We start from the raw sequence: 12513 nt of genomic DNA, 5'->3' as shown, positions 1-12513 counted from the left end.
TTTTTCGTAAAATATGCATTTTCTTACATTTACGGGTTTAATCAGGACCCCTGATGACGTTTTAAGAAATCTCCTACAACTACAGCACCAGAATTGTGCTGCTGAAGCAAGTCCGTTTTTTTGAATTTTTTGTATGGCCTTACGACATTTTAGCAAATTTTTTTTTTCGTAAAATATGCATTTTCTTACATTTACGGGTTTAGTCGGGACTCCTGATGACGTTTTGAGACATCTCCTACAACTACAGCACCAGAATTGTGCTGCTGAAGCAAGTCCGTTTTTTAAATTTTTTTTACGACATTTTAGCAAAATATTTTTTTTTCGTAAAATATGCATTTTCTTACATTTACGGGTTTAATCAGGACCCCTGATGACGTTTTAAGACATCTCCTACAACTACAGCACCAGAATTGTGCTGCTGAAGCAAGTCCGTTTTTTTGAATTTTTTGTAAGGGTCCCCTCTTACGACATTTTAGCAAAAATTTTTTTTCGTAAAATATGCATTTTCTTACAATTTCTTACATTTACGGGTTTAGTCGGGACTCCTGATGACGTTTGGACATCTCCTATAACTACAGCACCAGAATTATGCTGCTGAAGCAAATCCGTTTTTTTGAATTTTTTTACGACATTTTAGCAAAATATTTTTTTTCGTAAAATATGCATTTCTTACATTTTCTTACATTTACGGGTTTAATCAGGACCCCTGATGACGTTTTAAGACATTTCCTACAACTACAGCACCAGAATTGTCCTGCTGAAGCAAGTCCGTTTTTTTGAATTTTTTGTAAGGGTCCCCCCTTACGACATTTTAGCAAAATTTTTTTTTCGTAAAATATGCATTTTCTTACAATTTCTTACATTTACGGGTTTAGTCAGGACTCCTGATGACGTTTTGAGACATCTCCTACAACTACAGCACCAGAATTATGCTGCTGAAGCAAATCCGTTTTTTTGAATTTTTTTACGACATTTTAGCAAAATATTTTTTTTCGTAAAATATGCATTTCTTAAATTTTCTTACATTTACGGGTTTAGTCGGGACTCCTGATGACGTTTTGAGACATCTCCTATAACTACAGCACCAGAATTGTGCTGCTGAAGCAAGTCCGTTTTTTTGAATTTTTTTACGACATTTTAGCAAAATATTTTTTTTCGTAAAATTTGCATTTTCTTACATTTACGGGTTTAATCAGGACCCCTGATGACGTTTTAAGACATCTCCTACAACTACAGAACCAGAATTGTGCTGCTGAAGCAATTCCGTTTTTTTTAATTTTTTGTAAGGGTCCCCCCTTACGACATTTTAGCAACATTTTTTTTTCGTAAAATATGTATTTTCTTACATTTACGGGTTTAGTCGGGACTCCTGATGACGTTTTAAGACATCTCCTACAACTACAGCACCAGAATTATGCTAATGAAGCAAATCCGTTTTTTTTGAATTTTTTCACGACATTTCAGCAAAAAATTTTTTTTTCCTAAAATATACATTTCTTACATTTTCTTACATTTACGGGTTTAATCAGGACCCCTGATGACGTTTTAAGACATCTCCTACAACTACAGCACCAGAATTGGGCTGCTGAAGTAAGTCCGTTTTTTTAAATTTTTTATAAGGGTCCCCCCTTACGACATTTTAGTAAAAAATGTTTTTGCATAAAATATGCATTTTCTTACATTTACGGGTTTAATCAGGACCCCTGATGACGTTTTAAGACATCTCCTACAACTACAGCACCAGAATTGTGCTGCTGAAGCAAGTCCGTTTTTTTGAATTTTTTATAAGGGTCCCCCCTTACGACATTTTTTCAAAAAAATGTTTTCGTAAAATATGCGTTTTCTTACATTTACGGGTTTAGTCGGGACTCCTGATGACGTTTTGAGACATCTCCTATAACTACAGCACCAGAATTGTGCTGCTGAAGCAAGTCCGTTTTTTTGAATTTTTTTGTAAGGGTCCCCCCTTACGACATTTTAGGAAAAAATGTTTTTCGTAAAATATGTATTTTTACATTTTCGGGTTTAGTCGGGACTCCTGATGACGTTTTAAGACATCTCCTACAACTACAGCACCAGAATTATGCTAATGAAGGAAATCCGTTTTTTTGAATTTTTTCACGACATTTTAGCAAAATATTTTTTTTCGTAAAATTTGCATTTTCTTACATTTACGGGTTTAATCAGGACCCCTGATGACGTTTTAAGACATCTCCTACAACTACAGAACCAGAATTGTGCTGCTGAAGCAATTCCGTTTTTTTGAATTTTTTGTAAGGGTCCCCCCTTACGACATTTTAGCAAAAAATGTTTTTCGTAAAATATGTATTTTCTTACATTTACGGGTTTAGTCGGGACTCCTGATGACGTTTTAAGACATCTCCTACAACTACAGCACCAGAATTATGCTAATGAAGCAAATCCGTTTTTTTGAATTTTTTCACGACATTTTACAAAAAATTTTTTTTCGTAGAATATGCATTTCTTACATTTACGGGTTTAATCAGGACCCCTGATGACGTTTTAAGACATCTCCTACAACTACAGCACCAGAATTGTGCTGCTGAAGCAAGTCCGTTTTTTTGAATTTTTTATAAGGGTCCCCCCTTACGACATTTTAGCAAAAAAATGTTTTCGTAAAATATGTATTTTCTTACATTTTCGGGTTTAGTCGGGACTCATGATGACGTTTTAAGACATCTCCTACAACTACAGCACCAGAATTGTGCTGCTGAAGCAAATCCGTGTTTTTGAATTTTTTCACGACATTTTGGCAAAATATTTTTTTTCGTAAAATATGCATTTCTTACATTTACGGGTTTAATCAGGACCCCTGATGACGTTTTAAGACATCTCCTACAACTACAGAACCAGAATTGTGCTGCTGAAGCAATTCCGTTTTTTTGAATTTTTTGTAAGGGTCCCCCCTTATGACATTTTAGCAAACATTTTTTTTCGTAAAATATGTATTTTCTTACATTTTCTTACATTTACGGGTTTAGTCGGGACTCCTGATGACGTTTTAAGACATCTCCTACAACTACAGCACCAGAATTATGCTGCTAAAGCAAATCCGTTTTTTTGAATTTTTTCACGACATTTTAGCAAAATATTTTTTTTCTTAAAATATGCATTTCTTACATTTTCTTACATTTACGGGTTTAATTAGGACCCCTGATGACGTTTTAAGACATCTCCTACAACTACAGAACCAGAATTGTGCTGCTGAAGCAATTCCGTTTTTTTGAATTTTTTGTAAGTCTCCCCCCTTACGACATTTTAGAAAAAATTTTTTTTCGTAAAATATGCATTTCTTACAATTTCTTACATTTACGGGTTTAGTCAGGACTCCTGGTGACGTTTTGAGACATCTCCTACAACTACAGCACCAGAATTGTGCTGCTGAAGCAAGTCCGTTTTTTTGAATTTTTCATAAGGGTCCCCCCTTACGACATTTTTTCAAAAAAATGTTTTCGTAAAATATGCGTTTTCTTACATTTTCTTACATTTACGGGTTTAGTCGGGACTCCTGATGACGTTTTGAGACATCTCCTACAACTACAGCACCAGAATTGTGCTGCTGAAGCAAGCCCGTTTTTTTGAATTTTTTTTACAACATTTTAGCAAAATATTTTTTTTCGTAAAATATGCATTTTCTTACATTTACGGGTTTAATCAGGACCCCTGATGACGTTTTAAGACATCTCCTACAACTACAGCACCAGAATTGGGCTGCTGAAGCAAGTCCGTTTTTTTGAATTTTTTGTAAGGGTCCCCCCTTACGACATTTTAGTAAAAAATGTTTTTGCATAAAATATGCATTTCTTACATTTTCTTACATTTACGGGTTTAATCAGGACCCCTGATGACGTTTTAAGACATCTCCTACAACTACAGCACCAGAATTGTGCTGCTGAAGCAAGTCCGTTTTTTTTTATTTTTTGTAAGGGTCCCCCCTTACGACATTTTAGCAAAAAAATGTTTTCGTAAAATATGCATTTTCTTACATTTACGGGTTTAGTCGGGACTCCTGGTGACGTTTTGAGACATCTCCTACAACTACAGCACCAGAATTATGCTGCTGAAGCAAGTCCGTTTTTTTGAAATTTTTCACGACATTTTAGCAAAATATTTTTTTTTCGTAAAATATGCATTTTCTTACATTTACGGGTTCAATCAGGACCCCTGATGACGTTTTAAGACAACTCCTACAACTACAGCACCAGAATTGTGCTGCTGAAGCAAATCCGTTTTTCTGAATTTTTTTACGACATTTTAGCAAAATATTTTTTTTCGTAAAATATTAATTTTCTTACATTTTCTTACATTTACGGGTTTAATCAGGACCCCTGATGACGTTTTAAGACATCTCCTACAACTACAGCACCAGAATTGTGCTGCTGAAGCAAGTTCGTTTTTTTGAATTTTTTGTAAGGGTCCCCCCTTACGACATTTTAGCAAAAAAAAAATTCCGTAAAATATGTATTTTCTTACATTTTCTTACATTTACGGGTTTAATCAGGACCCCTGATGACGTTTTAAGACATCTCCTACAACTACAGCACCAGAATTGTGCTGCTGAAGCAAGTTCGTTTTTTTGAATTTTTTGTAAGGGTCCCCCCTTACGACATTTTAGCAAAAAAAAAATTCCGTAAAATATGTATTTTCTTACATTTTCTTACATTTACGGGTTTAATCAGGACCCCTGATGACGTTTTAAGACATATCCTACAACTACAGCACCAGAATTGTGCTGCTGAAGCAAGTCCGTTTTTTTGAAATTTTTGTAAGGGTCCCCCCTTAGGACATTTTAGCAAAACATTTTTTCCGTAAAATATGCATTTTCTTACATTTACGGGTTCAATCATGACCCCTGATGACGTTTTAAGACATCTCCTACAACTACAGCACCAGAATTGTGCTGCTGAAGCAAAACCGTTTTTTTGAAATTTTTTATGACATTTTAGTAAAAATTTTTTTTTCGTAAAATATGCATTTTCTTACATTTACGGGTTTAATCAGGACCCCTGATGACGTTTTAAGAAATCTCCTACAACTACAGCACCAGAATTGTGCTGCTGAAGCAAGTCCGTTTTTTTGAATTTTTTGTATGGCCTTACGACATTTTAGCAAATTTTTTTTTTCGTAAAATATGCATTTTCTTACATTTACGGGTTTAGTCGGGACTCCTGATGACGTTTTGAGACATCTCCTACAACTACAGCACCAGAATTGTGCTGCTGAAGCAAGTCCGTTTTTTAAATTTTTTTTACGACATTTTAGCAAAATATTTTTTTTTCGTAAAATATGCATTTTCTTACATTTACGGGTTTAATCAGGACCCCTGATGACGTTTTAAGACATCTCCTACAACTACAGCACCAGAATTGTGCTGCTGAAGCAAGTCCGTTTTTTTGAATTTTTTGTAAGGGTCCCCTCTTACGACATTTTAGCAAAAATTTTTTTTCGTAAAATATGCATTTTCTTACAATTTCTTACATTTACGGGTTTAGTCGGGACTCCTGATGACGTTTGGACATCTCCTATAACTACAGCACCAGAATTATGCTGCTGAAGCAAATCCGTTTTTTTGAATTTTTTTACGACATTTTAGCAAAATATTTTTTTTCGTAAAATATGCATTTCTTACATTTTCTTACATTTACGGGTTTAATCAGGACCCCTGATGACGTTTTAAGACATTTCCTACAACTACAGCACCAGAATTGTCCTGCTGAAGCAAGTCCGTTTTTTTGAATTTTTTGTAAGGGTCCCCCCTTACGACATTTTAGCAAAATTTTTTTTTCGTAAAATATGCATTTTCTTACAATTTCTTACATTTACGGGTTTAGTCAGGACTCCTGATGACGTTTTGAGACATCTCCTACAACTACAGCACCAGAATTATGCTGCTGAAGCAAATCCGTTTTTTTGAATTTTTTTACGACATTTTAGCAAAATATTTTTTTTCGTAAAATATGCATTTCTTAAATTTTCTTACATTTACGGGTTTAGTCGGGACTCCTGATGACGTTTTGAGACATCTCCTATAACTACAGCACCAGAATTGTGCTGCTGAAGCAAGTCCGTTTTTTTGAATTTTTTTACGACATTTTAGCAAAATATTTTTTTTCGTAAAATTTGCATTTTCTTACATTTACGGGTTTAATCAGGACCCCTGATGACGTTTTAAGACATCTCCTACAACTACAGAACCAGAATTGTGCTGCTGAAGCAATTCCGTTTTTTTTAATTTTTTGTAAGGGTCCCCCCTTACGACATTTTAGCAACATTTTTTTTTCGTAAAATATGTATTTTCTTACATTTACGGGTTTAGTCGGGACTCCTGATGACGTTTTAAGACATCTCCTACAACTACAGCACCAGAATTATGCTAATGAAGCAAATCCGTTTTTTTTGAATTTTTTCACGACATTTCAGCAAAAAAATTTTTTTTCCTAAAATATACATTTCTTACATTTTCTTACATTTACGGGTTTAATCAGGACCCCTGATGACGTTTTAAGACATCTCCTACAACTACAGCACCAGAATTGGGCTGCTGAAGTAAGTCCGTTTTTTTAAATTTTTTATAAGGGTCCCCCCTTACGACATTTTAGTAAAAAATGTTTTTGCATAAAATATGCATTTTCTTACATTTACGGGTTTAATCAGGACCCCTGATGACGTTTTAAGACATCTCCTACAACTACAGCACCAGAATTGTGCTGCTGAAGCAAGTCCGTTTTTTTGAATTTTTTATAAGGGTCCCCCCTTACGACATTTTTTCAAAAAAATGTTTTCGTAAAATATGCGTTTTCTTACATTTACGGGTTTAGTCGGGACTCCTGATGACGTTTTGAGACATCTCCTATAACTACAGCACCAGAATTGTGCTGCTGAAGCAAGTCCGTTTTTTTGAATTTTTTTGTAAGGGTCCCCCCTTACGACATTTTAGGAAAAAATGTTTTTCGTAAAATATGTATTTTTACATTTTCGGGTTTAGTCGGGACTCCTGATGACGTTTTAAGACATCTCCTACAACTACAGCACCAGAATTATGCTAATGAAGGAAATCCGTTTTTTTGAATTTTTTCACGACATTTTAGCAAAATATTTTTTTTCGTAAAATTTGCATTTTCTTACATTTACGGGTTTAATCAGGACCCCTGATGACGTTTTAAGACATCTCCTACAACTACAGAACCAGAATTGTGCTGCTGAAGCAATTCCGTTTTTTTGAATTTTTTGTAAGGGTCCCCCCTTACGACATTTTAGCAAAAAATGTTTTTCGTAAAATATGTATTTTCTTACATTTACGGGTTTAGTCGGGACTCCTGATGACGTTTTAAGACATCTCCTACAACTACAGCACCAGAATTATGCTAATGAAGCAAATCCGTTTTTTTGAATTTTTTCACGACATTTTACAAAAAATTTTTTTTCGTAGAATATGCATTTCTTACATTTACGGGTTTAATCAGGACCCCTGATGACGTTTTAAGACATCTCCTACAACTACAGCACCAGAATTGTGCTGCTGAAGCAAGTCCGTTTTTTTGAATTTTTTATAAGGGTCCCCCCTTACGACATTTTAGCAAAAAAATGTTTTCGTAAAATATGTATTTTCTTACATTTTCGGGTTTAGTCGGGACTCATGATGACGTTTTAAGACATCTCCTACAACTACAGCACCAGAATTGTGCTGCTGAAGCAAATCCGTGTTTTTGAATTTTTTCACGACATTTTGGCAAAATATTTTTTTTCGTAAAATATGCATTTCTTACATTTACGGGTTTAATCAGGACCCCTGATGACGTTTTAAGACATCTCCTACAACTACAGAACCAGAATTGTGCTGCTGAAGCAATTCCGTTTTTTTGAATTTTTTGTAAGGGTCCCCCCTTATGACATTTTAGCAAACATTTTTTTTCGTAAAATATGTATTTTCTTACATTTTCTTACATTTACGGGTTTAGTCGGGACTCCTGATGACGTTTTAAGACATCTCCTACAACTACAGCACCAGAATTATGCTGCTAAAGCAAATCCGTTTTTTTGAATTTTTTCACGACATTTTAGCAAAATATTTTTTTTCTTAAAATATGCATTTCTTACATTTTCTTACATTTACGGGTTTAATTAGGACCCCTGATGACGTTTTAAGACATCTCCTACAACTACAGAACCAGAATTGTGCTGCTGAAGCAATTCCGTTTTTTTGAATTTTTTGTAAGTCTCCCCCCTTACGACATTTTAGAAAAAAATTTTTTTCGTAAAATATGCATTTCTTACAATTTCTTACATTTACGGGTTTAGTCAGGACTCCTGGTGACGTTTTGAGACATCTCCTACAACTACAGCACCAGAATTGTGCTGCTGAAGCAAGTCCGTTTTTTTGAATTTTTCATAAGGGTCCCCCCTTACGACATTTTTTCAAAAAAATGTTTTCGTAAAATATGCGTTTTCTTACATTTTCTTACATTTACGGGTTTAGTCGGGACTCCTGATGACGTTTTGAGACATCTCCTACAACTACAGCACCAGAATTGTGCTGCTGAAGCAAGCCCGTTTTTTTGAATTTTTTTTACAACATTTTAGCAAAATATTTTTTTTCGTAAAATATGCATTTTCTTACATTTACGGGTTTAATCAGGACCCCTGATGACGTTTTAAGACATCTCCTACAACTACAGCACCAGAATTGGGCTGCTGAAGCAAGTCCGTTTTTTTGAATTTTTTGTAAGGGTCCCCCCTTACGACATTTTAGTAAAAAATGTTTTTGCATAAAATATGCATTTCTTACATTTTCTTACATTTACGGGTTTAATCAGGACCCCTGATGACGTTTTAAGACATCTCCTACAACTACAGCACCAGAATTGTGCTGCTGAAGCAAGTCCGTTTTTTTTTATTTTTTGTAAGGGTCCCCCCTTACGACATTTTAGCAAAAAAATGTTTTCGTAAAATATGCATTTTCTTACATTTACGGGTTTAGTCGGGACTCCTGGTGACGTTTTGAGACATCTCCTACAACTACAGCACCAGAATTATGCTGCTGAAGCAAGTCCGTTTTTTTGAAATTTTTCACGACATTTTAGCAAAATATTTTTTTTTCGTAAAATATGCATTTTCTTACATTTACGGGTTCAATCAGGACCCCTGATGACGTTTTAAGACAACTCCTACAACTACAGCACCAGAATTGTGCTGCTGAAGCAAATCCGTTTTTCTGAATTTTTTTACGACATTTTAGCAAAATATTTTTTTTCGTAAAATATTAATTTTCTTACATTTTCTTACATTTACGGGTTTAATCAGGACCCCTGATGACGTTTTAAGACATCTCCTACAACTACAGCACCAGAATTGTGCTGCTGAAGCAAGTTCGTTTTTTTGAATTTTTTGTAAGGGTCCCCCCTTACGACATTTTAGCAAAAAAAAAATTCCGTAAAATATGTATTTTCTTACATTTTCTTACATTTACGGGTTTAATCAGGACCCCTGATGACGTTTTAAGACATCTCCTACAACTACAGCACCAGAATTGTGCTGCTGAAGCAAGTCCGTTTTTTGGAATTCTTTGTAAGGGTCCCCCCTTACGACATTTTAGCAAAAAATTGTTTTCGTAAAATATGCGTTTCCTTACAGTTTCTTCCATTTTCGGATTTTGTCGGGACTCCTGATGACGTTTTGAGACATCTCCTACAACTACAGCACCAGAATTGTGCTGCTGAAGCAAGTCCGTTTTTTTAAATTTTTTTACAACATTTTAGGAAAATATTTTTTTTCGTAAAATTTGCATTTTCTTACATTTACGGGTTTAATCAAAAAAAGTTTTCGAAAAAAATACATTTTATGCCATTTTTGGGTTTTGTCGGGACTCCTGATGAAGTTTTGAGACATCTCCTACATGTATAGGACTAGTATTGGGCAGTTGAAGCAAGACAGTTTTTAATTATTTTATTTTTGTCTAAGGATCTCCCTTTACGACATTTTAGCATTTAGTTTGTAAAAAAATATGCATTTTCTGCCATTTTCGGGCTTTGCAAACTTTTGGCCTGTACTGTATATTGATATCGTTTAATCGCCCAGCCCTGCTCACTATTAGCCTTGGCTAAGGTGCAACGACGGCGGTTACCTCTCTCTGGTGCGGTCTGAGCACCTTCCCTAAGATGGGATCCACAACAACGTGGACGGGAAGTTTGTCCCTGCAAAAGAAACGTTTAAAACCAAGCTGAAGACCAAAGAAGATACGGTGATAAACCTACTTGTCCGCTTTGAGCTGCTGGTGGGCGCCGAGTAACTGGGGCTCAAACAGAACCAGGGCGTCGTCTGCAAACGGGTCATGGAGCGCTCGCCTCACGCCCGCACGCTTCAGGCCGAGCGCTCGGATTCCCAGCGAGCCTGCGGGGAGACCACGCCCACAATCAGCTCAGGTAGCGAGAGGCCAGGAGACGAAGCTTACCAGTGTAATTGTGGATGGGAACCTTAAACGGCTTGGAGAGGATCCTACGGATGAACTCCTCCTGCGGGGGACATTTGTGACAGTTGGACTTGGGTCCTACAGAGAAGTCAACACGAGGCGTTCATGCTCTCACGTGCTTGTCGGCGTCCGCACACTCCGGCCGAGCGTTCAGCTGCGTCAGAGGCTTCCTGAACGGAGACACGTGATTGTCTCGCACCCCTGGATCACTTTTGCTTCTTTTTTCCTGCCAACCATCACAGAACACACACTCTCTGAATGCGAGTCATTTATTATTAGGGATGTAACGGTATCCAAATCTCACGGTATGATACCAGGGTTTCCCCTAAACTGCCAAGATACCAGTGGCGGAGGGGGCGTGGTTACAGGCATGGTTACCGTCATGTCATCAAGTAATTTGCATTATTTTCTATTTTCTTTAAAAAGGCTAAAAAAAATGTATACATACAACTAAAACAAATATGTTATTAATTAGTATTAACATACATACTGTACATCAGGGGTCACCAACCTTTTTGAAAGCAAGAGCTACTTGGGTAGTGATTAATGCGAAGGGCTACCAGTTTCAAAACACTTAAATAAATTGCCAGAAATAGCCAATTTGCTCAATTTACCTTTAACTCTATGTTATTATTAATAATTAATGATATTTACACTTAATTGAACGGTTTAAAAGAGGAGAAAACACGAAAAAAATTACAATTAAATTTTGAAACATAGTTTATCTTCAATTTCGACTCTTTAAAATTCAAAATTCAACCGAAAAAAAGAAGAGAAAAACTAGCTAATTTGAATCATTTTGAAAAAATTTAAAAAAGAATTTATGGAACATCATTAGTCATTTTTCCTGATTAAGATTAATTTTAGAATTTTGATGACATGTTTTAAATAGGTTAAAATACAATCTGCACTTTGTTAGAATATATAACAAATTGGACCAAGCTATATTTCTAACAAAGACAAATCATTATTTCTTCTAGATTTTCCAGAACAAAAATTTTAAAAGAAATTCAAAAGACTTTGAAATAAGATTTAAATTTGATTCTACAGATTTTCTAGATTTGCCAGAATAATTTTTTTGAATTTTAATCATAATAAGTTTGAAGAAATATTTCACAAATATTCTTCGTCGAAAAAACAGAAGCTAAAATGAAGAATTAAATTAAAATGTATTTATTATTCTTTACAATAAAAACAATAAATTTACTTGAACATTGATTTAAATTGTCAGTAAAGAAGAGGAAGGAATTTAAAAGGTAAAAATGTATATGTGTTTAAAAATCCTAAAATCATTTTAAGGTTGTATTTTTTCTCTAAAATTGTCTTTCTGAAAGTTATAAGAAGCAAAGTAAAAAATTAATGAATTTATTTAAACAAGTGAAGACCAAGTCTTTAAAATATTTTCTTGGATTTTCAAATTGTATTTGAGTTTTGTCTCTCTTAGAATTAAAAATGTCGGGCAAAGCGAGACCAGCTTGCTAGTAAATAAATACAATTTAAAAAATAGAGGCAGCTCACTGGTAAGTGCTGCTATTTGAGCTATTTTTAGAACAGGCCAGCGGGCTACTCATCTGGTCCTTACGGGCTACCTGGTGCCCGCGGGCAAAGCGTTGGTGACCCCTGTTGTACATACATACATACATTTTATCGTTTTGCCATAATTGTGTGAAAGCTCCAAAGTTTTCTACACCAAAATTCATTTATTTATTCTTCTTCTTCTCCAGTTTTTGGCGCGCTCTACCTTCCACATTTTTCGTCCCATTCAAACTGTTCCAACTTCAAACTGTTCAGCCTATTCGGGAAACTCAGGCTTTTCCTTGACAAATCCCAAAAATTCCCAGATTTCCAGGGACATTTTTCCCATTCAAAATGAATTGGCCATTTTTCAAACTTTCACCATTTCCACATTTTTTAACCGATTCAAACCATTCCACCTTCAACATATTCCACTCATCCTGCTAACTATCATTTTTCCATGTTCAAAAAAATTCCAGGAATTCCCAGAATTCTCGTTTTTTTTTAAACCC

At 35.2% G+C, this 12513-nt stretch overlaps 1 protein-coding gene across 2 annotated transcripts in view; it reads right to left on the bottom strand.

The window, feature by feature from the left end:
* Window positions 1-12513, bottom strand: part of rad54l (RAD54 like) — a 93368-nt gene that overhangs the window by 77671 nt on the left and 3184 nt on the right. For both annotated transcript variants that reach the window (XM_062038843.1, XM_062038844.1), the window contains exons 4-7: window positions 10602-10712; window positions 10469-10529; window positions 10272-10407; window positions 10142-10211 (exon numbers count right to left, since the gene is read on the bottom strand). In XM_062038843.1, coding sequence (XP_061894827.1) covers window positions 10142-10211; window positions 10272-10407; window positions 10469-10529; window positions 10602-10712 — 378 coding nt within the window. The remainder of the gene's footprint in view (window positions 1-10141; window positions 10212-10271; window positions 10408-10468; window positions 10530-10601; window positions 10713-12513) is intronic.

Source organism: Entelurus aequoreus, linkage group LG27 (assembly GCF_033978785.1).
Source record: "Entelurus aequoreus isolate RoL-2023_Sb linkage group LG27, RoL_Eaeq_v1.1, whole genome shotgun sequence".
NCBI classification, from domain to species: Eukaryota; Metazoa; Chordata; class Actinopteri; order Syngnathiformes; family Syngnathidae; genus Entelurus; species Entelurus aequoreus.
The sequence above is the reverse complement of the archived record's forward strand: the minus strand, read 5'-3'. Positions and strand labels throughout refer to the sequence as shown.